The sequence below is a fragment of the Emydura macquarii genome, unplaced genomic scaffold (genome assembly GCF_026122565.2).
Source record: "Emydura macquarii macquarii isolate MOO-44397 ecotype Brisbane River unplaced genomic scaffold, CSIRO-AGI_Emac_v2 contig_1230, whole genome shotgun sequence".
In the NCBI taxonomy this organism is placed as follows: domain Eukaryota; kingdom Metazoa; phylum Chordata; order Testudines; family Chelidae; genus Emydura; species Emydura macquarii.
In genome coordinates this window covers 12,718,899-12,746,627 of record NW_027131367.1, presented here as the reverse complement: position 1 = coordinate 12,746,627, position 27,729 = coordinate 12,718,899, and the positions used below count along the sequence as shown (strand labels likewise).

The 27,729-nt window shown below is 47.2% G+C and overlaps 1 protein-coding gene across 1 annotated transcript; it reads right to left on the bottom strand.

Moving 5' to 3' along the window:
• Positions 1 to 1,975: 1,975 nt before the first annotated feature.
• On the bottom strand, positions 1,976 to 27,701 carry CDR2L (cerebellar degeneration related protein 2 like). Its single transcript, XM_067547837.1, has 5 exons — positions 27,279 to 27,701; positions 9,272 to 9,384; positions 8,063 to 8,211; positions 6,972 to 7,136; positions 1,976 to 3,861 (listed from the first exon to the last, which is right to left on the bottom strand). The coding sequence occupies exons 1-5, from the start codon at positions 27,355 to 27,357 to the stop codon at positions 2,976 to 2,978; spliced, it is 1,392 nt and encodes a 463-aa protein (XP_067403938.1). The 5' UTR covers positions 27,358 to 27,701; the 3' UTR covers positions 1,976 to 2,975.
• Between the last annotated feature and the right edge of the window lie 28 nt (positions 27,702 to 27,729).

Below are 27,729 nucleotides of genomic sequence, written 5' to 3'. Positions count from 1 at the left end.
ATGATCATTATATCTTCTTGACCTACCTCTTAATAGTGGTGGGAGGCTTAATTAATTAATATTTGTAAAGCACTTTGTGATCCTTAAATATAAGATTCTGTAGAAGTGCAAAAAATGTGTATTGTCGTTTTTGTAGGGATGCATTTCACTGGAACCTTCATTTCAAACAAACTCCCTCCCCCAACTGACTGTGAATCACAGGTCTCTCTATGTGTATGGCCACTAATATTTTTGGACACAGAAAGGATGCTCTTTAGCACTTTACTGTACAAGCTGCTGATACACTGCAGCTGTTCCTTTATTAAGCCAAGTGTTAGTATCTTGCCATTTGCATGAATAGTTTTTCTAGATCCTGTTTTTAAATTAAAAAAGTCAGTATTTGTGTTGGCTGTTTATCAATCCTCAACAGTCCATTAATGGACTTTGCACAATTCTAAAGCGGTGCATTTTCATGATGTGGTTGCTGCTAATAACCCAAATACATAATATGTATGTTACATAAATACCCATAGCTGTATATTCACACTGCTACATTCCCTCCACCTTCTCCCAAGAAGTCTAAAGCATTTGCTTGCCGTAAATCATGCCAGAAATTTGCACTACCGGATATTCTTGGGATCAAAAACAGCCACAAAGAAAGTTTCAGCTTTCAGAATACTGGTGTTTCCTTTTATTTAGGAAGAGACTAAAGCATTTTTAAATATATTTATCTGATGTACACTTAAACTGAGATGCTGGTTCATACTTTACAGTGTTTGAAACTGAAAGCAATATTGATCCCTTCACACTGATGAAACAAACAGTTGACTTTAGAACAGGCATAGGCTCAAAAGTCCCCTATTATAAAGATTTAAGTAAAGGAACATTAATAATCAGCACACCAAGTATCATGACAGTGGCAACAAAGAGCATGGTGAATGAATTCTCTGAGAAAATCTACGTGATGCTTACTTTTTTTTTTCTTTTTTTTTGACAACTGCTTTCCATTATAAATAAATAAGGCATGAAGGTTCTCCATACGGTTACCAGATTGGTAGCCATAATCATGTGTATGGCTCCTAATGCTTCTGAGTTTGGGGCCAATGGCCAGCTGAATATGTCAAGGGTGGAAGAGAGAAGCTTTCGGCATTGGGTGGGGTGAGGTGGGGGAGGGTATTTCCGGATCTGGGCACCTCTGGCAGGCCAATCTAAGAGGCGGCAGTGGTGATGGTTTGGAGGTCGCACCTTTGCAAACTGCCATGCTGGCAGCCTTTTGAAAAGGAAGGACAGAGGGACTGATCCTGCACAGCGCTGAGCACCCTCAATCCTCACTGATTTCAATGGGATCGGAGGGCAGTTGGCTTCTCATGGGGACAGGCTCTGAATTTGGAGAATAAGACATGGGAGGGGAAAAAAATACAATTAGGTAAATTATGCTAAAAAATAACCAAACGCCAGATTCTGATCTCATTTAGGCCAATGTAACTCCAGAAAAACAGACGTTGGAATTTAAGCTGGTGTAAAGGAAATCAGAATCCAGCCCAAAGTTTCTTTAAGTGCATGTTGAATACTGTTCAGTAACTTATAACTTCAGTAACTTATAACCATTGCTGGGATAAACCCCTTGCAGCAGTGCGCTCTGGGTCTGTATGCAAAGCTTTAGTGAAATGTTGTTTATCTGCATATATTCATGAGCCCTGAAAGATGCCATGTATGAACGTCTGACTAAACAAGGCCCACTCTTGGTTTATGAAAAATGGATACTGGTGATTCCTGAGATTGGGGAGGCCTTTTGTGTGTGTCTGTATCTCTTGGCGGGCATGTGAATAGAACAGAGAGATTCTTCTGATGCTGGAAAGTTCATTGGAATATTTAAAACTCCATGGCAGGTGAAACCTAGAAGGCTGCCAAGTTGGATTATTGTCAGCAGAAAACTATGTCTAACACTTTAAGAAGGTGTGGTGCTAAATACTGTTGTTCTCTCTCTGCATGTTCTCTCTCTGCATGTGAGTCACTGCTAATCAGTCTTTACAAGCCTATACAAGTCATATCTTAAGAGTTTGCTAGGAGAGGTAATAATGACCTTTTAAATAGCAAAGCACAGAGGACCAATACCCAAACCTAGAGAAGATATAGGTATCTCTCTGAACCAGTAACAGCACTTCTTGTCTGGCTTCTGGGAAAGCCCTGGTCATCAGAATTCAATCAAACTGTGATTCACCTGGAGTGTAAAAGAAGGATATCCTATATGCTTATTGAGTCCTAAGAATATGGACTGAATCATTGGGGGAGGCTGATGAAGACATTACAGTAACCAGTTCTACATTTCTCTTCAAGTTTTTCCAGTTGCAATGGGTTTGCATTGTAAATATCTGAAAAACCTGATTGATAAGAGAATGGCTTAAATAGGAAGAACATACGGCCCTTTGGGGAACAGAAAGGTCAGACTAAAGTATCTCAGGTACACTTGTGGGTCCTTTGTAATAAACCAAAGCGAAAGAGAAGGTTTGGGTGTTCTGAAGCAGTCTCTGGAAGTTCTAATGGCTTTTTTGTAACACTGCAGCCAGGCCATTCCAGGACACTGCAGGAGATCCAAGATTTTGCCTGAAGACAATCAAACATAGTAGCTGGAGGAGAAGTGAAAAGGTGGGTAGTTGGTTGGTTTCCTGTGTTTGTGATTTCTGGCTGTTGAAGCAACACATGCAGGAAAGGAATTCATTGTAAAGTTTCTGAAACAATCTATAACTACAATATACAGCTTTTCCAGCAGGTTCTGAAACCCTAGCAGCTGGGTTCGCTTGGAGCACTAACTTAAAAAAGTGACGTGAGTCTCTATGGCACTTTCTTGCCCTTGAGCCATGTAAGCCCTCTTCCCATACAAGAAAACAAAGTGAGAGGCCTCAAGGCAGGGGGGCAGCACGTTTCCTGGTGCAAAAGAGAAGAGCTGGCTGTTGAGGTTGCATGTGGGAGCAAAAGAAACACAGCAGCAGCGAGATTCATTTGCTAGACTTGTTTTTCACCTTGGTGGCATTGATGTCTGCTTTCGTCTTCTGGATGCGTGAGAAGATCTCCTTGAAAAGGGCCTTGTACTCTGGCTGACTCTGCTCCAGCCGCTTGTCCACAGCCTCCACGTGTTTGCTAAGGCTTTTCTCCATTGTCTTCCGCTCTTCTAGTTCGTGACCCTCTCCCCGGAAGTCCCTGAAAGAGCTGTCGCGAGAGATGGGGCGGGAGGTCTGGACTCCGGTGTGGCGCACGCTGTCCTTGTGCTGCCGGCACTTGCCGAGGAGCTCTTCGTACTTCTCCAGCAAGGCATGGTACTGCTCGTCCACCTCCCTCAGGATTGACATGCCCCGCTTGCGCACGTTGTTGGCGTGCAGTGTGTAGTTGCCTTCGTGCCGGCTCACAGCATCCCGGGCCACGATGGCATTGAGGGCTGTGTCGCTGCAGCTTTTCCGGACGGGGTGATTTGGGGAAACTGTCAGGGATGACCCGTGAGTTTTACCCCCATCTTCCTCTGAGAGGTCAATGTAGTCTGCTTCAGGGGCATTGTTTAATGGCTCCAGAAGTGCTTCAGACAGGTTGTCCTCTCTGCTAAGAAGATACTTCTTCACTTGTTTCATCTGCTGTAGCTCCAGGAGCTCGGCCTCCAGCTCCTTGATGCGTAGTTTGCAACTCTCCATCTCACATACTCTCTGCTCGAGGTCTGAGTACTCCTGGATGACGACAGTGTATTCGCGCTCCACCCTCTCCTTCCGCTGCTTCTCCTGGGTGACCTGGGACCTAAGGGAATTCACCATGGCCTGGAGACGCTCATTCTCCCGCTCCAGGGGTTTTTGGTTGAGCTCCATTGAAGAGCTGTGGACCTGGAATGCATCCTCATACCTGTGGCAGAGGGAGATTGTAGTGAGTTATTGACAAAATAATGGTCCTTTTAAGGATATTGGGGCCAGATTCTGCTGTCAGGTACACCAGTAATTCCTTGAAGTCCATGGAGTAATTCCTCCAAGTCCATGGAGGAGCTACCCCTGGATACACACTGGTGTAACAGAGCAAGATTTGGCTTGTGAGTGCTTTGTTATTATTTTGTATTACTATTGTGCCTAGAGGCCACAACCAAGATTGGGGCTCCATTGTGCCAGGTACTGTACATACACATGAAAGACAGTCCCTGCCCCAGAGAGCTTACAATTATACAAGAGACAAAAGAGTGGGAGACGAAATGAGACACACACAAAGGAAGTGACTTGTGCAAGGTCACATACAGGTCAGTAGTAGAGTTAGGAACAGAACCCAGGACTTCTGCCTTCCACTCCAGTGTCCTACCCATGCTGTGTTGTTCTTTCTCTACCTATGGAAACCTGTATCATGGATTCAGCCAGCTGGCAGCTTCTCCCTTATCACAGTGATACTTTGCAAAGGATCTAGGTTTTATACAGGTCTGTCAAAACGCTATCTGATCCATAGCCCTGGATATGGAACTTTTCTCTGTATACATAGCCACTGCCTGAGCGATACGAAGTCTATGTTAGCTTCCTCCATTCTGCCCCTGCCAATGTGCCTCCACTTTGTCCTGAAGAACCATTGGTAGAGGGGAGAGGATTGTGCAACCTCCATGGCCATATTCAGTCACTGGTCCCTTTGCTGAGATCAGGATTGCCAGTTGGGGCTGCTCTTTTTGTGACTTGGGCTGTGTCTACATGAGAGTCACACCAGTTTTGACTTTAACTGGTTTTGAGACTGATTCTGACCCCTGCACCGGTTAAACTAAATCACTCCTTTAGTTAAACCAGTGCAACTTTCTTGTGCAGATAAGGCCTTAGCTTTTGGCAACATGAATGACAGCCAACAAATTCATTTTCTACAAGCCCCTTCAGAGCAATTTAATAGTAATACCTTCAGGACACTACCAACCTGGGCTGAAAATACAGCGCTTGAGATTTTTCCTCCCTGGGCTGGTAGGGATTCATTTAATCAACTTTCTGTCGTGGAGAGGAAGGGGACGTGAGCCAAATGCTAGTCACTTTGTTGCTGGAGTATTTGCCCACCTCCCACTCTCCAATAGTGATTGGATCTTAGTCCATTGATCTTAGTCCATTCCCACCCCTTCTGGTTGAAAGGAAGGCAAAGCACTGGTGGCATCTAGGATTTCAGAGAGGAGGAGGAACTGGCAATAATGGGAGTAAAGTATACACAAATGTAGTGCATTAGAAACTTGCTAACCATCTCCCCTTCCCCCGTGCCGAAGACTGACATTGTGAGCGGCTGCTGTGGGAGTCTCTGCTCTTCAGGCATTTGGCTTTGCCCGCAAGGGAGGACAAAAGTGGGAGGAATTCCCTCTGAAAAACTGTCTTGCCTAAAACAACAAAGTAGTAAAAATTGTGGAGTCTATGTTGCAGCCTTTGAGCTTCACCCTCCCTGAAAAACGAACAACAAACAAAAAACGTGACTTGTGCTGTTCTCTGTGCAGGAAGTGCTCCAGAAAGAGTAGGAGAAAGTTATAAAATGAGAGTGGATGGAAAGAGACTCTTGCTGGAGTAATTCCTCCTTCAGTGCTTCTGTAACATGGAAACCACGTGACATATTCTCCTCCATCTCTGTCAGGAGATCTGTTTTCTTTCTCCACCCCAGTAGCCACTCTAGTTAGAACAGATTGGAAAGGATAAAATGCCACCCCTTCCCCTCTAGGGCTTGAAAAGCAGTAGGGAGTATCGAACAGATTTCCTAATTACTGTAGGTCAGAGTGACCTTCAAACCCCAAATGCAAATTTAAAAGCCCATCTGTGCAGCAAGGCAATGTGGGTAAAGTACTACAGGGGCATGGTGGGAAAACAATCACAGAGACATTGAGTAGACTTTGCCTGGGGGTAGATTGTGCCCTTGTAACACCCCCTTCATTGCTCCAGTAGCATGCTGTGCGTTTGTATCCCCTGGCAGTGGAATTCTTTCCTATAGGATAGCAGGTTTATTGATTCTCTGTCTATTTAGAGAAGATTCCATCACGCATGAAGCTGAGCAAGAAATGTCTTCATGAGGTCAATGAACGAATGCTGTGGATGGGTTTTAGACAGGGCGGGATGAACAATAACAACATATGTGTTTGTACAGCACCTAACACAATAGGGTACTGGTTCATGACGGGCTCCTAGGTGCTCCTACAATACAAGTAAATAAATAAATAGCAGTAATAGACATGTGAAAGATATGGCTGCTTTATTGTAGCTGCACCAGGAGAGGATGCAGGATTTCACACTCTTCTACATCCTCTATCTGGGTGCAGCTGGTAGGGAAGTGATGGTTGTGCTAGCTGCCCCACCAGGGAGCCTGTCAGGGTTACAGCCTTGCCCCCCCATGCACTAGACAGTGATGGGAGAATTTTACTGGGAGAATACTGGCTATGGCTCTTTAGATGTAGATCAAGTCCTGCTGCCTAACATGTGTTTCCATACAGCACTTGGGAAGCACCATGCGTGAGAAAAGTATAACCACTCCAGACAGTGCCGCTTGGCACCTGCTTTCCTTGTCCCAGTGCAACTCCACTTCATAAGAGGCTATCTGAGCCCCCCCAAAGGGGTAATCAAATCTTATGATTCAAGGCATCAGCTGAGATAGTGACCAGGAAGGAGTCCTACCAACTGCAGAATTGTACAACTGTGTGCATCACCTCTGGGTGGGGCTCACCTTCCCCCCCAGCCTCTGCTGCAGAGGTGAGACGCTAAACTGAGGATAAATGGCAAATCCTGTGTTAATATTGCTCAACTACAATGTTCCCTGGCTTGTGCTACTCTAATGGGCTAGAGTAGGTAGGAATAAAATTTGCCCCCCTTTTTCTGCTGGTTTCCTCCTTCCCCTTTCAGCAGAAATGCCAGTTTTAATGGGAAACTCTTTCCAAATACAATGTTAAGGCTAAGGAGTATTTGCTGATTCCCAGGACCTCGCTGATATTCCCGTAGTCTCTGCACCCGCCTTTCCCTCTCCTCACTCCATGGTGGTACCTTGGGCTCGAGCACAGCTCCTTGAGGCAGGGGAAGGTATGGATGGTTCTGCGTCGCTCCCTTTTCTCCCGCCGTATGCGCAGCTGCTCTAAGCTCCGCAACTCCTCCACCTGGTTCTGCAGCTCCTCCACCTGGTTCTGCAGCCCCTCGATGGTCTCCGTCAGGCTGCAGGCCAAGGCCAGGATCAGAGAGAAAGAGAGAGGAGGCAACAAGGAAGTTTAGGTCCTCATCTGCCAAAGGTCTTGTTTAAAAATCCCCTCCCACTGTCCAGGAAGGCTGAGGAAGAGTGCACTCATTTGAGGGCAGATCCTGCATTCCTTGCATAGACCGTCCAAAGTCCTTGACCGGGGGAATTCTGGGTGCACTGGGAATGCACGTCTAACTGTGATGAATTCTGCCTGCATGGGGTGTGTGTGTGTGGTGGATGTGGGTGGATGAGGAGGTGGCAGATGAGTGGAATAATTTGGGATTCTATTCTTGAATCAGTTGGCTAGAACAACAGCCTCCTGGGAATATGCTCAATCCTAGAATATCTCAGCATTTAAAAGATGGAGATAGGATGATGGGGCTGGTTGATTCCTTCTTCTCTTTCTCCCATGGAAATAAAATGCAGAGACTGGCCAGGGATTGTTTCTACTCCGGCTATGAGTGCAATTTGTAAAACAGTGTTTAGAGCCGTGACACTAAAGTTTTCTGCTCGTACAGCCATTTTTAAAAGATGTTGTGTTGTACAAGACACAGCGTAACAATCACAAAGACCGACCTGGATCAGCCTCTCCTTTTAAAAGGGAAAATACTACTGATAAGCTGGTGTTAGCTGGCAGGAAATATCCTCGTCTGTGCTGCTCTAGAGATGGAACAGTATCCTAGTATTGACTAGTGGGCCTTGTTCTCCTCTAAAGATTCTTGAAATGCCTCTGCTCCTGTAGTTCAAGGAATGGGGGACTAGATGTGTTTTCCAAACAGACTCATCTGTTTTTGTTCAGTACTGCCAGTCATCTGGCCTACAAGGCAAAGCACCTTACCACACCCTGGTCCCATGGCTATCGATCAGATTGCTGACCTAAGGAATCCAGCACTAGCAGCATTACCATTGTATCTTCTGCTGGGATGTCTTGCTCTCCAGCACCAGCTTCTGATTAGCCAGCTCCAGGTCCCGTGCCGTGAGGTCCAGCTGCTCATAGACCTTAGCGTGCTGCTCATTCATCTGGCGCAACATCTCCAGCTGCTTTGTCAGGTACTGCAAAAAATTCAGGAGTCCGTGAAATGTGAGGAGATCCAAGAGCTGTGCTTGTGTACAAAGCCCATCCCTGAACCACCTCCCTTTTCGCTTTGTCATAAGTGGACCTGATCCTGCAAGGTACGGAGATCCACTGACTTCCAGGGAAGTGCAGGGTGTTCAGCACCTCTGAGGAGGCAATCAGGACCACCTCCGGTGGTTGGGTTCCTCTGCTTAAAGGAACCACGTTGCCCACACTCTTTCTCAGCTTCCCAAATGCTATTCTGTGCGTGTCCGTGATGACCCTTGCTGGCCAAAGAACAGTGATGTGCCAGTGATGTGCTGTGTTGAAAAAGGGGCTCCTACTCAAATGCTCCCTCTCAGCCTGTGATAGACCCCAACGGTGGGCTGGGGTGACGGACTGAAATCTATTCATTTCTTTTCCCACATACTCAGTTAATGTGACGTTTGCAGCCATCGCATTGTTCGCTCTTGTGTGTCCTCTCCCCTTCCCCCGCCCTGCGTCTGTCTTGTCTATTTAGACTGTAGCCCTTTGGGGCAGGGACTGTTGTTTGTGCAGTGCATAGCACGATGGGTTCTGTTCTCCGCTGGCTACTAAACACTGGTTACAAATAACTCGAATCAGGCAGGGAGGTGCCAGAACGATCACACCCTTCCTACCAAGTTCTGAACAGAAGGCGGGTTGGGGTCTGGATTAGGGACAGAATAAGGCTGAATGTGACCTAGAGCTGACCAAAAACAGAGGCTCCCAAAGCTGCTGGGCCTGGGGCACGTGATGAAAAAAAAATAACAATTGGGGAGCAGAGGAACTATCAGAGCATGGAGCCCAGACTAGCTGATCTGCTCAGTTAGGATTTAATCCATCACTGGTTCCCTGCCTTCCATATGTGACTTTAACTTCCCTGCCCCCACAGCACATCTCTCCACTCTCTTAACAGCCTAGCTGCTTCCATCGCCTGCAGTGAGGCGGGTAAATTGTCCCCTGCTTTCTCACAGCTAAGCCCCTCAGGTGGCAGCAGCTGCAGGGGGTTATTTTGGGCTCCATCGGCAGCCTCTGTACCTCTATCTCCTGCACTTGCTCCTCATTGGTTGCGTACATCTGTTGCAGCGAGTCCTCCAGCTCTTTATTGCGCTCCAGCAACGTCTTCCCCAGTTCGGCTGCCAAGTGCAGGTCTGAAAAGTAAAAGGGACAAATTACCGAGACTCCCTGGAGCCATAGGTCTGAAGGCCAACAGGGTCTGAGGTAGAGCAGCTGAGCTCCACGCAGATAAGACCTGGAAAGCCAAGTTCCTCTCTTCTCTGCCCGGACACTACGGCACTTTTTGTAATAGTTGTGGTTTGCCTGGGTCCCTCCTGAGACCACGTTTTTGCTCCCACCGCCCGGGTGCCCGGGGCTGTTGGTTGGTTGTCTCCTGCTTTCCATTTTCCAAATGTTGGCTGCATTTCGGGGGGCTATATGTATAGAGGGGCCTGGCGTAGAGTCCTCACTTAGGGCTCCATCTTCTGCTGCACCCAGTTGCAAAGGGGCCAGCTTAGCCCCTGATGTAATTTAGAGCAACCTTCAGGCTATTCTAAACTACACCCTAGCTGCAGTGGCCCCTAAAGGGCCTCTCTGCCAGCTGGGGAGAGCTGGAGCATAGGGGACTCTGGCCATGTCTCCTCATCCTGATGCAAGGGGGTTGCATCCTGCCTGCTGTGCAGGCTTTATGCCACTCCTGGAGTCCCCAGACATCAAAGGACTCCCCAGTTGGCTATTTAAGTCAGCTCTATGGCCTCTGTGTCATAATGGGGCTGTAGCAGGACTCGGGATGGAGGCCAGAGCCCATGAGAGTTGATCCCCCAAGATGCTGAGTGCCTTCAGCTCCCACTGTTCAGGTCAGTGAGACTTGAGGGTGCTCAGCACCTCTTAGGGTTGGACCCATAGTGTGTAAAGCTCCTGGGCGTTCTTGGGAATACTCAGTAAATATTATTTTCTCCAATTCAAGGGAGTGGCTAACCCTCCCCCAGCACCCACTGCCCCCGAATAGTCTTGACATGAGTCATGAAAGTTGCACGCAGCCTGGGGGAGACGGAGCGGTCTCTTCCCATCAGCCTCCTCCCGGCTGGCTCTGTTGCTGGCTCTCATGGCACCTTGATGTCTGTCCATGAGCATGTGAGGAGCCAGTGGTAGTGGCAGCAGTGGGGTGTGGCCACCTGGAAGGCAGATTGGCTTGTGGCTGCTTCACTGGTTCCCAAGTTCTTCATCCTCTGGGCCTGCGATTCAGACACTTGACTAGCTCCTGAATCTGCCTGTCTTTGCAGGCGAGCCTCTCTCTTCAAGTCACCAGGAGAGAGGCAGGGGTAGCTGTCCCAGTGATCCCTCCCTGGCCGGATGCAGAGGGGGCAGTGCTGGCACTGAGGTGCTACTTGAATCCCCTCCTCTCTGCTTGCTGTCACTGCCGCTTTAATGAGCAGTCCCCCTGGGTAATCACCGCTTGGAGTCTGTTACCATGGCAGAAGGGAGAGGACCAGAGCTCCTCTAGCTTCCTCCCCCCTCCCTAGGCCTCAGCCTTCACAATGGAATTAGCGAATTCCTGTTCCAAATGCCTTCCTTATGATTAGCTCTTATGGAACTGCAGCCAGCTTCCTTGGGATTTAGATCTTGTGCTGGAGGGGCTGTCTCTAATACGGTATGATCAGGGCAGTGAGTTTCCTCGCAGCCTTTTGCTGAATTCCCCAAATAGGGCTAAGTAACTCTGCAGTGTCTCCAGGTCACCCACATGCTCACTATTCTCCCCCCAGCCTCCATACTCCTTGGGGAAAAAAAAACAGCGCCTTTGCCTTTCAGCCTGGTAACTCAGTGTTACCAACTCTCACAATATTACTGAGAGTCTCACAATAACTGGTGTTTTTCTTAAAGCCCTAGCTCCTGGAGTCAGGTGATTATGTGAGACTCTCAGCTTTCATTTAAAAGAAAAAAAAAAAAAAAAAGAATGGCTAATCTTCATGGTTGAACAGAAAATCTTGAAAATGTGGACCCTGCAGGCTCCAGCACCAGAAAGTAAATAAGAACCTCAAAGTTTATTATTTTTAAAATCTCATGATTTTTAAAGGCTCGTGATTTTAGAATGTTTGACTGGTAATACTGCCAGTGAATACGGGAAACTGGGCCTGATACACTAATATTTCCCTAATCCCATTCTGGCCCCTAAATAAGCAAACATATGATGAATATCAGGATAGCTATGCTGTGGCCTAAAGCATCTGCAGCTTTTTCCAGAAGTTAATTTGATTTGGCAGTCGAGTAGGAGACAGTGATATTTAATTGTTAGAGCAGAGCACTGAGGCCTGGTCTACACTATACGGTTAGGTCAACATAAGCTGCCTTGTGTCGACCTAGCTGTGGAAGTGTCTTCACTTAAATTTGGCTCCCGCCGACAAAAGTGCCACTCTACGCCAATTTAGTAACTCCCCCTTCCTGAGTGGCGTAGAGTCACGGTCAACGTAATTAGGCTCATGCAGTGTCAATGTAGACACTGCGTTGCTTACATTGACTGTTGTTGGCTTTCAGGAGCTGTCCCACAATGCCCCACGCCAACAATACAATTGATATACGTGCTTCTGCTGGGGACACGCACTGCTGACATAAGGAGCCAAGTTTGTGCGCACACAAGCGGTTTAATGACTGCGGTGGCTGTGTGTTGACATCAGTTAGGTTGACGTGATTTTGTAGTGTAGCTGTGGCCTAAAAGTCAGGACTCCTGGGTTGTAATCCCAGTTCTGCCACTGTCTTGCCATATGATTTAGCCTCTCAGTGCTTCAGATTCCCCAGCTGCAAAATGGGGATAATATCTACTGTGTGTTAGGACATCTTCAGAGGAATGATGCTCCACTGATGGTGCAAGGTATTATTATATGATTACTAATTAGTTCTAACACTTTCTGATTCTACCTGTAGACATAATGGAGCCTGTTTGGGAGGAGTGTTTGTGTATATGTGGTGAATGGCGATGCACCTTGGCTGCTTGTGCTGGGAGACCTCAAATTATAGATAGGACTAGCTCTCTGGATCTCGTCCTGTACTGGTTAGCTGGCAGTCACATCCTTGAGTTTTCTCCCTTTTCCCTGAGAACCTGCTCTCCAGCTGTGGGCTGTCTTGTGGGGGTAAATCTGAGATCTGACCTTTTAATTATGATCATCGGAATGGTATAGAGTGACTGGGTCTGAGGGCTGCAATCACTGGAATGAGAGTAATCAAGATACAGGCACAACTACTGCTACATAGACCTTCTTCACCTTCCCTTAGCCACAAAACAGCCTCCAATTTCCAAAGTGCCCTCAGGGGACCCAATGCCTGATAGAGATGGGGGAGTGGTATGTTAGACTCCAGCCGGGATGGAGAGAATTTCTTCTCCCTCAGCTGCTTGGGTTGTGGTTAACTGTAGTTTTCATGGGCAATCCCCCAGCCCTCCCCAGATCATGCATTTTTGCCAATGATAGACATGTTGTAAATCTCATCCCGTCCAGCCCGATCTGGTTGGCAAGGAAGGCACCTCCAGCACAGAGGAACCTAGAGAGAGGAATGCACACTGTGCTCCAAGTAACAAGGCAAGAGACTCCCCTTCTGTGCGGATTACATCAGTGCTGTCCCACCATATGGCATCCAATTTAATCAGCTGGGGTTGAGTTAAGTGGATTAGGAAACACAGGATCCTGCATCATAATTTAAAGAACCCTGTCAGCAATAATTGAACTAGAAAACAAGCAGCGTCTGGGGAGAGGTGTAAAGAGATTCTACAGCTCAGAGGCAGAAAACTGGTTCTTTTTTCCCCCTCTTTGAAAGAGCATGGATGAGGGGCCAAGTGATACCAGGCAAAACAAGAAAGAGGAGGATCATCTGCTCTGGTACTTGTAGCCTGACTCAACCCTATAGTTCTCCACTCAGCCAGGGACCCTGCACACATGCAACCCATCAGCCGCAGTGCCACTGACCGTACTGCATTGTTTCTAGTTATTCTCACATCCGGGTCTCCTCTCATCCACTTTAGGGGGTCTCTTGTTTGGCTTTTCCCTCCCACTAAGAGCTATTGTGGGCACATGAAGGTGGGTGGGTGGACAGGCAGGGAGCTGGAGGCAGAGCCCTAATATCTTACTTCACATAGGTGCCAGCAGGATCTACGATCAAGCTTGACTCCTGTTCAGTGGGACTCCGATGCCCCATTCCTTTTTTTCTTAGCTGCAGAGACCTTGGAAACTTGCTGCCTGTTGTATTTGTGCCCACAGGTCATTCAGGGGGTGGTTTAAGAGCTATACAAGTACAGTTGTGTACCTCTCCTTGATTTAGCTGTTACATGAAACCTGCCATCCCTCCCCTCCCCCCCCAGCCAGAGTGTGAGATAACTCACCCCTTCAGCAAGTGTGACATTAGCTTGCAACAATCCAGATGCAAACCAAGGCGCTCTCACCTCTTGCCCTGGATAATTGGCTCTGACACAGCCATTGCAGTTCATGCAGCGCGGCTTCATTCTGCAGGGCCTCCTTTGGCCCCTATGGGAGAGCTAGGTGATGCAGCTACAGAGTTAAATAGACATTAACAGCTAAGGCTGATATACAGAGATAAGAGCCCCGGGAGGGAAGGTATGCTTTGCTCTGGGGTTTTGCTCTGAGATGCAGGAAGGTTGTTGCAGAGGGGAAGGCTCTTGCATTAACAATGATAAGGGTGTGTGAAGCAGCAGAGAGGAGGCCAGGGCTAGATGAATGGAGGGGTTGGGCAGTGGAGACGGGCTCTGATTTGGAGTGGCAGCTAAGCTAAACTCAGCACAGAAGAGAGAACTGGCTCACTGCTGCCTTTTTAGCCTGCATCCCCTTGGATTCAGGAGGCAGCTGGGGAACATTCCAGCCTGTCCCAAGGTGATTGCAGCAGCCCAGGACAGCCCCAGCTATGGGGGGCACAAAGGCGGCTTTACAGTCACGGTTGCCCCCCACCCTCTGGCTGAGTCTGTTTGTGCAACCAGACTCCAGGGCAGAGGCCAGCCCCTGAGAGTTATTTTCCTTCAACATCTGACAGACACTGGTTTGTCTGGGGGATTTTGGGTCTGACGTTGTGTAGAGGAGAGATGTTTTGCCGGCTGCCTGGTGCTAGACTTGTGATCCTTTACTTGTGCAGGGTTCCTTATAAACATGGCAGGACACAGGAGGATACATGGTCCTGTCATACGGAGCAGGTAGTTTCGGTTTTTGGTTTTTTTTTCTCTTTACAGTTAGATAATTAAGCTATTTAAGCTTCAGAAAGCAGCCGCTGCTTAATAAGTGCCTGATTTTCAGAGGGGCTGGTCTAATTGAAGCCAAAGGGAAGTGCAGGGGCTTGATACCTTTAAAAAAAAAATCCCAGATTCTCAACTGCTTGTTGTAATGAGCCAGATTCACCCACCGTGTCATGATGCTGAAGTCTAGCAATTTCAAACAGGGATCAAAGGGCTGGACCCTTGGCTGATGAAAACTGGTGTAGCTCCACTGATATAAGTGCACTCATTGGTCTCCAGGTGGAGTATAAGGCCCTAAATGGCTTGGTATTGGCTAGCGCCTGTGCCATACAGCCACAGCTACGGTCAGCTGGGGCACTTGGACTGGATTCCCCTTGTTATAAGAAAGAGGCAACACCCTGGCAGGGAGGGCTCGGGGACTCTGGACTTTGCTCCCCACCTTGGTCTAAAATAGGCCAGATTTGGTGATGTTTTTCCCCACGCACACTGCAAAAGACACTGCTTGAGAATGTCTCTGGAGGAGGTGAGGGCTGCATCCTAGTTGATGAAGGTGGTAGGTGGCTGCTTGGCCGAGTTCCTGTGGAACTGATGATGTGAATGCTGCAGTGATTTAATTGAATTGTACGTACTGTATCCTTAATGATGCTAGGGTGCCAAGAGCCTTGGATAAGTGTCTTTATCATTTTAAATCTAAATAAGAACTACTCTGATCTACAGCAACTGGGGATCTGCCCCAATGATTTTAGTGGGGGCTTTGTATATTCTGGGCCCATTGCAATGAGGATCAGCTCTACTGAGCTTTGCATATTGTATTATCGTGGTCGCTGATTCACCGCAGGTGATGCAGTGAGTCTGTACGTTAAGCGCTTATAGCTCTCAAGAAACCTTCACAGTGGAACTTGCCAATATACAGCGAGAACAAGCTCCAGCTGACAGCAACCTGCAAGTTGCTGAATAATCTGCAGCATGTGTGTTGGGGTGGATGAAACTCTTGCAGCGGTAGGAGGCTCAGGTGTGCTCTCCCTGGGGAATTGCTTCTTAAATAGTAATGTTTGGTACAATCTGGCACATTGCAAAGACATTTAACTGCCCTGCAGAAATATCTCTATGAGGCGGGGATAAAAGTCACCTCTGGCAGGGACAGGTGGAGCAGTGGTCAGAGAGGGGCATGTATAGAACTGACTTGAGGACGACAGTTCTGTTCCATGGCAACTTTTGAGGTTTTGCAGTTTGGTTTAGTTCCACATTGGAATGACACCGAAACCTTTCAAATGCCTTTGCAAAAATGAAATGTCTGTTTTGGGATCAAAACCGCTTTTTGATTTGGAAGCTGTGTACGTCGCCTAGTGGTTAGGGCACTGGCCTGGGATGTATGAGATCCAGGATCAAGTCCTTGCTCTGTCTGATTCAGAGCAGAGCTTTTCATCCCAGATCCCTGTAACCACCAGGCTGTATGCACGCACATGTGCGCACAGTCTTTCTCTTCCCCCTGCCAACAAAAACCTCATAGGAATTGATACAGCTCTGCAAAATGGAAGTGTTCTGACCAGCTCTAGTGATGAAATCCACCATAGGCAGAGCCAGCTCCCCCTAATTTCTTCCATCATTTTAAATGGGCTATAATTATCGTGAACAAGCATGATACATATAGATGTTATTGCTGATCTAATAACATTTGCTGGGACTTTTCCTTGCTTTTGTCATTCCTTTTCTTTCCCTTTGTCCTTCCTTCCTTTCCCCTCTCTCTCATACCCTGTTGTGTAGCCTCTGGGTTGGATTCAGCTATCCCCCAGCCTCCAAAGCAGAGACTGCTGGCAGTGGAAAATCCACTGAGAGGGAGATTGCAGTGGTGCATGCCTCCTGCAACCTCTGCTTTGCCAGGAGTGGGAGGGAGCTAGTGCAGCCCCAAAAGTGAGCAGCTGGCTGGGGTTGGAGCATAGCTTGGACATCTGGGGGATGTGCTGGATCAGGGGCCCGGGTGTGTCAGGCTACTCTGGAGCCCCAGCACAGGCTGAGGCCTGGTCTCCACCTAAAACTCGGGTTGACCTAGCTCCGTCCCTCAGGGCTGTGAACAATTCACGATGCTGGGAGACGTAGTTAAGCTGACCTATGCCCCATGCATTTACTACAGGGACGGGAAATGCTCTTCTGTTGCTGAGTCTATGCTAGGAGGGCGTAGTTACAGCTGTGCTGCTATAGTGCAAGCAGACCCTAAGCTGTTGTCCTCCACCCAGTGGAAAACCCCAAACTACCTCCCAGGGCACAGGGGCCAGGCTGGCTCAGGGAAGTATAATTTACACTTCGCCGGGGCAGCTTGAGGAAATCTGCCCCCTCCAACTGTTCCAGCATCTGTTGCTCACTCCCTTTCCCTCCAACCTTCCTTCTCCTCAATTAAGCCTTCTTTATTTTCCTTCCCCTTCTCTCTCCTTGTGCTGATGGGTAAGAGAAATAGCTTCTTCCCCCCCCTCCATTAGCGTCTCTTTACCTATTCCCTCCATCCACTCTCTACCCCATGGAGAAATTCCCCTCTCAACTGTAGACTTTCCTGGCTGGGGTCACTTTGGAACATTAACCTATCACAGGGATCTTTTCTCTTTTTCCTTGTAAGTGCCTCTGTGTACACAGGCATATAAACCTAGTGGGCCTAATCCATATTTTGCCACTGGGAGCGTGACTGGACCCAGTGTGTTTCCTTGCCATTCTCCACCTCTTATCTAAACAGTTGCTTTGTCACTGCCTCTCGGCTGTGTTTGTCTTTTAGGCACAATGGCTTCAGAGAGGCTCAGCGATTGGTCGCTTTGACTCTCTGTTATCGTGCACCTACCATAAAGAAATAAAAGCCTCAGCTGCCCATGAGATAAGAAAAAAGGATGCTGAAGCTTCCCTGTGCAGTGCCCTCCTCCAGGCAGCTCAGCAGTGAAAGGGGAAGAAGCTTCTCTAGCCTGATCAGCTGCTATGATTTCCTGCCCAATGAGAAATTCTTCAGGGAGAAGCACCCCAGTGTAAACTACTAAGGGTCTGTGTAAGAAGGTGGCCCAGTCTGGAGGATCCTCCGGTGGCAAATTGTCCCCAGAAATTGTCCAAACAGTCTTTCTTAGTGCAAATGGCCCTACTGCATGTAAATCATAACAAATGTCCTCAAACCACAGTCCAGTATTCCCCAGCATCAAATGTCCCTCACCATGCTGCTGCTGCTGCTGCTTTCCAGCACGGCCTTGGCAGCTCTCACCACCCCAACTCCCCAGAGCAGTGTTAGACTCTCTCTGTCAGTCTTGTTCTGTTCCTGGACCAGCACAGCCACCCCAGCCCTTCAAACTGGAGTGCAACCCTGCTCTTTCTAGTGGGAACCCCCACAACTGCTCTGCCTGAAGTATCCATTCCAGGGAAGTGTCCCTCACTCCCCCTGACACCAGCCATCAATGCCTCTTGCCGCTCTCCTGCCTCCAACCTGCTCCCAAGAACCACTTCATGCTTCCATCTGGGACTCCTACAGTCTCCTGCTCTCTGGCACCTTTCCCCTGCCCTTCCTGACTGCTCTGACTCCCTTGGATTCCCTGACCTTCTGTAGCCAGGGGTTCAGAAATGAGGGGTGGTGGGGCTGCAGCAGCACCCCGTCTCAAAGTTGTTTCCATCATATACCGTGTTTACAGTTTTGTTCAATGGCTTTCAGCACCCCCAATATACAAATTGTTCCAGCACCACTGTCTGTAGCTCCCAGGGGTTGCCCCACCCTCTTACCTGGCCAAATGGAACCACCTGCTCTGGTACAGGGGAACTGGACCACCTTCATCTACTGGGGCTGAACATAAGAACGGCCATACTGGGTCAGACCAATGGTCCATCTAACCCAGCATCCTGTCTTCCAACAGTGGCCTGTGCCAGGTGCTTCAGAGGGAATGAACAGAACAGGTCATCATGGAGTGATCCATCCTGTCACCCATTCCCAGCTTCTGATAAACAGAGGCTAGGGACACTTCAGAGCATGATTTTGCATCCCTGCCCATCCTGGCTGATAGCCACCGATGGACCTATCCTCCATGAACTTATCTAGTTCTTTTTGTAACTGCCCTATGACAGTCTGATTCTCCTCTCCCTTACACTGGTGTAAGTCAGGAAGCCAATGGAATTACACTGGTTTTAAAGGAGATTCGTGCCGCAATGCACTCGTATCTCTTGCTATCTATGCCAGCATCTTGCACGTTCTTCCTTCCCTTCTACTTCTCATTACATTTGATGTCTTTTGGTGTTTCCGACTCTCCCGGGCCATCACCACCATCTCTGTTGTCTTTGCCTTTCATTTAATCACCAAGAGCTGGCTCTCTGCCTCTGAGCAGCATCCTTGCGGGAGGGGGCAATGGATGCAGAGCAGTGAGGGGCTGGCCTCTTGATGAGTGACCACACCGGTACCCGTGTTATTCCAGCAGCAGCCCTTCAGACGTGCAACGCTGGAAACCACCTACCAACACTTCTGCCTTAGATTGCATCTGTGTACGATCTGTCATATGACAATGGTGTACAGAAAGAGTTGCTTTCTTTTTAACCCTGAACAAAGAACTTTAATAGAAGAGTAAGGAAAACAGATTTATCCGTTTGTTGCTTTATCTCTATCTCTCTGCTACACCAGAGAGCGTCTGTCTAGAATTTCCCCCAGTACCCCTCCTGCCTGGCTTCTTGCTTCAATTTTAAAGAAACAGTACGCACATCCTAACAATATTGCCTATCATTTATTTCCTTTGTTCCCTATCTTTTCACAGCCACATATTCAGTGTCTAGAAGCCCCGTTAGTCCAAAGATACAGTGAGTGGCCAGTAGAGGAGGAGAGATGATACACCCTGTATCTGGCCACAATCTCTCCCTCTTTTGGCTGGGCTTGAAGGTCCCTTACCCTGTGCTTCCCAACTGAGACCATACACAATCCTTCTAGCATAAGTTTTCTCAGGGTAGGGAACAGGTTATAAAGCCATTTGCCTGTAGAGCAGTGGTTTTCAATCTTTTTTCATTTGTGGACCCCTAAAAAATTTCAAATGGAGGTTCGGACCCTGAGGGGTCTGCCGACCATAGATTGAAAATCACTGTTCTGTGGAACAACAACCTTTCGCGGACCCTTTAGACGTAGTCTGCAGACTCCCAGGGTTCCGCGGACCACAGGTTGAAAACCACTGCTCTAGATATAGTTTTAAATACAGCCTAGCAATTAGTATCAGAAAGTCATTATCAGCTGGAGGCTATTGAGTGATCTACATGAAATGAATTCGTGATCTCAGTCCAGTTCCTGGTGGACAAGCTCTGATGGATTTACAGCTGCCTGTGATAATGTATTAATTCTATATGTTTGTTCGGATGTTGTATGCAGTGCTGTAGCCATGTCGGCCCCAGAATATTGGGAGACAAGGTGGGTGAGGTAATATCTTTTACTGGACCAGCTTCTGTTGGTGAGACAGACAAGCTTTTGAGCTACACAGAGCTCTTCCTCAGGTCAGGTCTGACTGTTGTAAAATGGGGTTACTGTATGAATACAAGGGGCTAATTCAAGAAGAGATTGGCTGCATGTATGCAGGAAAGAGGACACTGGCTTCAGATAGCCACTCATTTACCCACCCCTGAGGGACAATGCTAGAACCAATCGCTTTGAAGTGCCACCTCTGACCCCCTGCTGAGCTCACTGGACCAGTTCATCAAAGGTGTGGGTAGGGGGTCCCAGCTTGTAACCACAGGGAGGATCCAAACCCCAGAAAATTGGGACAAAGGACTGTTTGGGGGTAAAAAGCTCTCTGTCAGGAAGGCGATAGCTGCTGATGAGTGGGTTCTCAAACAGAAACCTGGGATAAGTTAAGCCTGCCTAAGACTCCAGCGAAGACAGCTGTGTGTACATCTTCGGTTGCTTTAAAAATCCCTTTCCCTTATTTTGTGCTGTGTTTCTACAGTTAGGATTAAACAATACTTTGGTTTGAGAATGCTGTTTTGGATGACTGTATTCAATGCTGGTCACAGCTCCCAAAGGGAAGAACCAGAGGTGCCTAAGTCCAATCAGACCTGCTGAGTAAGCATGGTTGGTACATGTTACTGTAGTTAAACATCCAATCTACGAGCAGGAGGATCATTGGATTCCACCCTGATAAAGGTGAAAACACAAGGCCAGAGACCTGAGGGGGTGCACTGAGACCAGAGAGGGGGTCTGAAGTGCAGCTAGCCCGGCAACCGTGGGACAAGCATCCATATAAGAAAAGGAAAAAGTATTGTTGCCCCTTCTTCCAATACTACTGTCCCTTGTGGTGGCAGATGTCTGGGCCTCACAGTTTGGCTTCCTGGGGGAGGAGAAATCAGTGATGCAGAGCCTGGGCACATTCTAAGTGTAATTTGTTTTGTTTTCACACATACATTAGTCATGGAACAGAGGTGGACACAAACAACATGCAGGGCAGTTTCAGGAGTCTCAGCCTAACAGTAATGTCCAGGGAGCAGCTCTGCCTCAAGAACGGACTCTAATCAGAGTCCAAGGCAGACAGCAAATTCATCTGCTGCTTGCATAGCTCTACCTCCAGAGACCACTGTCTCCACATAGACCCTTGCATAACTTCAAGCTAACAACCACCCAGCATGTCTTCCCAAGGCTGAACGTTTGCTTGTATACTTAGTCTTCCAAATTCTTTTTCTGTGTGTAACAGCAATACATGCTGACACCTGTCACAACAAGATTGCCGTAATTGGCAGAGAGGTCACAGATGACTGAATGGGCCCGTAGACTGAAACCTTTCACTGCTAGGATGAGGCACGTTATCCAAACTGCACAGGGGAAGCTTGCACTGTTACTGGCCATCCTGTCCCCTTCAGGTCAGATCCCCGACTGATGCAAATCGATAGAGCTTCACTGAAGTCAATAGAGATATGTTGATTTATACCGTTAGAGGATCTGACCTATTGTGTACATACACAGAGGAATTCAGTCTCTAGGGCTATCGTCCAGCACCTTTTACAAAAACTAAATTCACTTAAAAAACGGCAGTAGGTGCAAGGATCAGAAATTTAAGAGGCCCTGAACTCTTGCTCCTCCAGAATGTTTTCCAGGCAATGGGGTACACGGATGAAAGACCAAATATAGCACCAGATTCTGCAGTTAAGCCCGGCAGGTTGCTTGGGTTTGAGAAGAGACTGCGTGTTGCTAATGCACGTCTTCTTAAAGCCCTGGGCTGCATAGATTTTTCTCTGTGTGTCTAAATGGCAGCAAAGCTCTTGCAGAAAGAAACATTCCTTGCAGTCACAAAGCAGCATTAAGTCCCGCTAGTCCAGAAAGAAATGTGTGCTTAGGGGCTTCCAAATGGAGATGGGGGAGCTTGCTTTCCACTCCCTTCTGCCCTTCCTCATTTCAAACTCCATTAGCAATGGAGGCTGATGGCATCTGAAAGTGAGCAAGCGAGGTGTGCCCAGCAGAACTGGTTAAACATAACCGTCCCATTATATGCATAGGGTCTGATCACTGATGGGCACTTAGCAGGATTGAGCCCCCATATTAACACTAACGTTTATTAAATACTGTAATTAGAACTAGATTTTCTAGGCTTTGTTGTCTTGTTTCTAGCTCAGGGCCTGATCCCCCACCACCTCCTGTGGAAAGTCAACCTGGAAACTCCCCTGGCCTTAGTGAGAGCAGGATTAGGCTCTTTTTTTTTTTTTTTTTTTTTTTTTTTTTTTGCCTTCTGCTCTCAGTGGTTCCCCCTTCAGCCTGTCACACTGGATAAAATATGTCTCCCTGTCACCAGCCAACACAGTCTTGTACAGAGGAAAAGTCTGAAGGATCAAAGTCATGTCCATGGGAGAATGAGGCATCAGACTGACTGAGCTATTTCTAAATGGTCAGTTGCTCTTAGACTCTGACTTTTCTAGACCCAGCAGTAATGTGGCCTGCCACGGCTGGAATGTCCTTTAGGATTCATACCGCAAATTCTCCACGCACAGCCTAGCCAAGGAGAAATACCTTTGGTCAGCTGGGCTGGAGATGCAGAGAATCCATCTGGTTCTCCTTTCCTCTCTTCTAATCCCACTCCCTCCCACATCTGGAAATATGTGCCTGAATTTTAGCAGATATTGTTGAAAGGAGCTTCTGTGTGGGATTATGAAAGGAGATTCCTAACAGATTCCACATGGGATCCTCCTACTCCCCACTGTTGGAATTGGGAATATTTATTCAGGGAACTTTTCAGATTTGGAGAATCTCCATTCTTCCCAAGCTGAGATGCAGAGCTAAGTGTACTCCCCTTTCCACATCTTATCTGGTCATCGGGTCTGCTGTGCTGTGCGTGTTGTTTTAAGTATTCAATTTCCAAGTGGCTCAGCAATTAGTCACTGAAAACTTTCCATTACCAGGAGACACCTTCAGTGTCACACTCATAAATAAGTCAGGGCCTCAGCTACTGCAGAGAGATCCTGGGTCCTTTTGACTGTGCAGCTTTGGGGAAAACAACAGCAAGTTAATCACTGCAATCCAGGATGTCAGGTGATCATCGTGACTTCTCTCCAAAGCTGTGCAGTTGTTGCAGCAGAAGGGATGGAACTTGGGCTGTCCCGTGCACCACAGTGCAGTGATTAGTTCATTCCTGGATGAACGGATTGCTAGTTGCAGCTTTATGGATCATCAAGTTTTAATGTCGACTATGACAGAAAACTGGGGGTTGAGTCTCCTAGGCACACCAGAGACTGTGGCTGTTAGTTAATGTAGACTCTCTAATCCCAGTACATATCCCCTGTGCTTCATGGCAAGATATAGGGCCTGATTTTTAGAGGTGCTGCACACTTGGGACTCTGCACCTTCAAAACCATATAAGTCAATGGGAGCTGTGAGCGCTCAGCATCTTGTGTCATTTTCATTCTGAGCATGTAATAAGCAATACAAATGCCCAGCAGAGGAATAAGGCAGGATACTTAGGCCTGGATATCTCAGGGAAGTTGAAGCTACAGGGCCCAGATTCTGCACTGCGGGGAGGCTGCTTTGCACCACACTACTGGTGCAGAATGCAACAGTTAGCAAAACCGGCCATGGGAGAATCACGCCAATGTAGGCGAATCATAGTGTGACAGAGAGCTTGCTTAGTGCCTGCTATGTTGCCCCCGTCCCTGTTGCCAGCATGAGGATGTGTCTGAGGGAAAGGGATTATGACCAGGGCCTCCTTCTACCTCTCTCAACCTCTGTTGCTGTATTGGCCCCTTGAAACTATTAACAGCTGGTACAACTTAGTGCAGCTTCCAGGCTGTTCTGATTTATAGTAGGGGGATCTTCTTAACATATACTGGTCCAGGATCAGAGGAGTGCAAATGTCACCTTTGCAAGCCTTCCTCCTGAGTTGCACTGTGTCCTTTTTGGCTGTAGATCTGAACTCTGGCATCTCTCTGGGCCCAGGGGAGCCGGGAGAGAATGGCCAAAGAGTCCACAGGGGGAGATGCAGGACTCTGAGGAACAGGGAGAGAAGGACTTGTTTGGGAGGTCTGTAGAAAGAAGATGAAGGAACCCTGGGAGAGGAGCAGAAAGAGCTGTTGGATCCAGTGTCCATTTAGTTTGAGTCCAAGTGCAAGTTACGTTGAATGCATTTGTTTGTTTGTTTTTAATGCCAATGCTGTTGTAATGAACAGAAAAGGTGTCCCTGCTTCTCTGCAGGTCGGGTTTTCTAATTCCAGCGCCTCATCACTTTCCTGAGTGCTCCTAGCACGGACATTCCATGAAGGATGAGGTCACTTTAACCACAGCATCATTTTCCAGCTGCTGGGGAAAGGCTCATTGTCCTCTCTCTCCCTGACTTTACTGTCAATACACTCCTGTTTTATTACTTTCTTAAAGTCACAAGACACCTGCCCTGATATGCCTTTCCCCAGCCCCTGGAAAATGATGCTGTAGCTAAATTGAGCTCATGCTGCATGTATCCTCCCACGGAATGTTGTTTGTGTTAAGAGAACTTGGAAGGAAACATTGCTGGAATTGGAGAGGCATCACCCAGAAATCAGTAGCATCATTTTAATTGTGTCAGAATAGCCTTTTTTTTTTTTTTTTTTTTTTTAAACCACAAAGGCATCTCCAGAGACAAAATCATAGGGGTGAAATAGTCCAATTAGATCACCTGGTCCATCTCCCTGCTGGTGCAGGATGTAACAAGCTGTCAGGTTTCATGGCTGGAATTTGAATCTACACCTCTAGGGGAGATGGTGACCTTAATACAGCACCTTAGACTATTCTGCAATGAAATCAGCTAAATGCATCAGAACTGTTTTGTCTGTGTATGAACAACACATATACTACAAACTCCTTGGGGGTAAAGACTGAATCTTCTTATATACATTAGCACCCCCCTGGCACCTGGTGGATAATAATCAATTCCTGTGGTGCTTCAGAAAGCAAATGATTGGGGTTTTAGTTTCTCTTAAATAGATTATTTCAGCACCATTTTTAAAGTACTGGGGGCTCCATAGGGCATAAGGGGAAAGAAGCAGGTGCTTGGAGCAGTGCTGCAATTGTGATTTACGCTACATACTTACTGGTACCCAAGTAGTTAATAAACATAAGCATCACAGAGCTCCCAGTTAAGCTGCCCGTTGCTTAGCAAACAGTTTTGGGCATAAATGTACTAAATATTTGATGACACTGCTAAATCATGATAAAGTCTTAGCAACCAATGGGTTCATCCAAACCTCCTCCACTCTCCTGGCATTAGTTTGCCATTAGCCCTCCCATCCCTTGCCCAAATAAATAGTCTTTTAGAACATCCTTTTGTCATCTATCTCTCTGCCAAGCACTGCCTTTTCTCTATGACCCTGGGACAGTTGGCACTTTGATCCTCTTAGTAATGCATAACACCTAATAATCTCACTCTATGTCTTGAGTTATTCACCCCGCCACCTCCTTTTCAGACTAAGAACTAACAGCACCATGATCATCACATTGCAACTGAAGATTTGACCATACATTATTAGGCTGTATCTAAAAGGCTGTAATATCAGTGTCCTTACTGAAGAACTTTGTGCATCATGCAAATTAATTACAGTTGTAATTACCCTGCAGTACCATTTCACTGATTTCAATTAAAGGCTTCTCTGACTCCCCTTCAGAGTTATCTTAAATCTAAATATTTGTATATAGTCCCCACTTTCATAGGAGGCTGTGAACCCTTTAAATGAACATAATTTTCTTCCCTCCCAAAACAAATGAGAGCTCGATTCTGATCTTAGTTACGTGGGTGTAAATCTGGCATCTGGAGTCAGTGGAGTTACTCTGGGTTTACACTAGTCCGATGGAGATGTGAATCTGGCCCCAGTCTTAAGGTACTTTTAGTGTTGTAAATTATTTAAATTAGAAATGCTGACTCATGAAACTGAGGCCAGTTACAAGGCTAAAATAAACAAGACCCACTTTGTTCTAGGCATCCTACATTAATTCTTGTTCTTGTGCTCTTTGGTTTGCAACTCTGTTCTATAGCAGAGGTTAGGTCCCTTAGAAGCTATGGGAAGACACCCCTAACTAAGTGAATCCTGGATATTCAAGAACCCATAGTGTTTATTCAGTTGATTAGTCTGGGCCACCTCTGTCCCAGTTTAGTTCAGGTATCATATTTTGTGAAACTGGTTTTGCTATGCAGCAATATTTCTTTTCCATCAGCTGAGAAAGCAGAGTTGGAAACTGACTGGGAAGTCTCTATATCTTCCATATTAATTCCTCAGCGCCTGCCCTACAGCTGAAGTTGTGAAAACTTTAGATCACAACACAATCTACTGGAGTTATGGCTGACTGAAGCAGATGCAGCTGGACTCCCTAATAACCGCTTTATTTCCAGTTGACTGTAAAACCCCAAATCTATGCAGATAATACAAAAAATTACACGGCTGACTTTATTTTAGTGTAATTGATTTTCACTGAGCATAGGCTGCCACTTAAATTCATTCATGAGTCTCTGATGTGAAATGGGAGAGCAGTTTTTCCAGTCATTTATTTACTGACATTTGACCCAAAATATGAAGATAAGCACCCCCCTCCCTCCCAAACACACAATGTTACTAACCACACCCCCCCCATTCTTTAGGATGAACACTGCGTGTAATACATGCAAATGTCCAGACAGAGTTATGAACACAGACTGTTGCCTTAAAACAAAACTGCAGAAGTGAAGAGTCAGCTTTCTCTTTTTTTTAAAAAAAGCTGCTGTTATTTCCCTCTCTCCCCAATTCTCTGCCCTCTTTGAGGCTGATGCGTAAAATCTTCAAAAATGCCTACATGGCTAACGAGCCTAAGTCCCATTGCATGCACGCTCCTAAATCTTGGAGGCGCTTTTGGAAAATTTACCACACGTCCTCTATTTAGTACAAATCATTTCTGATTTTTGTTTGAACTGCCTCCTCCTGACTCTCTCTAACTTAATCTAATCTACCTAAAGTTTAAACAGTCTATCTAGCCATTTATAACTTTCTGGCCTGGACTCTGCCCTTACCAATTTGACACCAGTATAACTCCACTGAAGTGCATGGAGTTCCACGAGATTTACATCCGTGTACCAGAGCAGGATTTGACCCTCTAACAATGTCTATCCACATTTTGAACTTTAAATTGGCCACTCCCATGAACTATTAAATACCTGTGGTTGAATTTCGATTTCCAGCCCGATGTTGGTATCTTATGGGCCCCAGAGTTGATGAAATTTCAAACCAAGGAGGATTTGTGTGTGGTGGAAAGAGAGTATTTTTCCCACAAAAAGAGGATGCGCCTCCCCCTCTTTATCTTCTCTTCAGCATTAGCTGCACTCTGCACTTTACAAAGGCTCCCCCTGGCCGGGTGTGGGTTCAGACTTTCCTTACCCTGCTCCAGGTCCTGTTGACCGTACCAGGGCTCCTCTTCCTCACTTCGAAACTCCTCCATCCTGTCAGCACTCAGCATTTAGCACCGGCAGCCCAGAAGGACACGCAGCATCAAAAACCAACCCACCAAAACAAAACAAACAAACAAAAAAAAACCCCACGAGAGGCTCGGATCACGGAGGGGCTACTGCTGCAGCGAGAACAGGGGTGGGTATGGACTAACGGGGGGCGGGGGGGATACACGCCAGCGGAGTGGATCAAAGCTCTGCTTTCAGAGGCGGGCAGGGCCGGGGGCCAGGCTGCCGGGCTGAGATTGGCCAGTATTGCCCGCTGATGCAGAGCTGGGCTGGGACAATGCAGCTGTCCTGTGGACTGTGCTGCTACGGCCGGTACCAGGCTCCAAGCGCGCTCTCTGCTCTTGCATCACCTTCCCCGGCTGGCTCCATCTGCC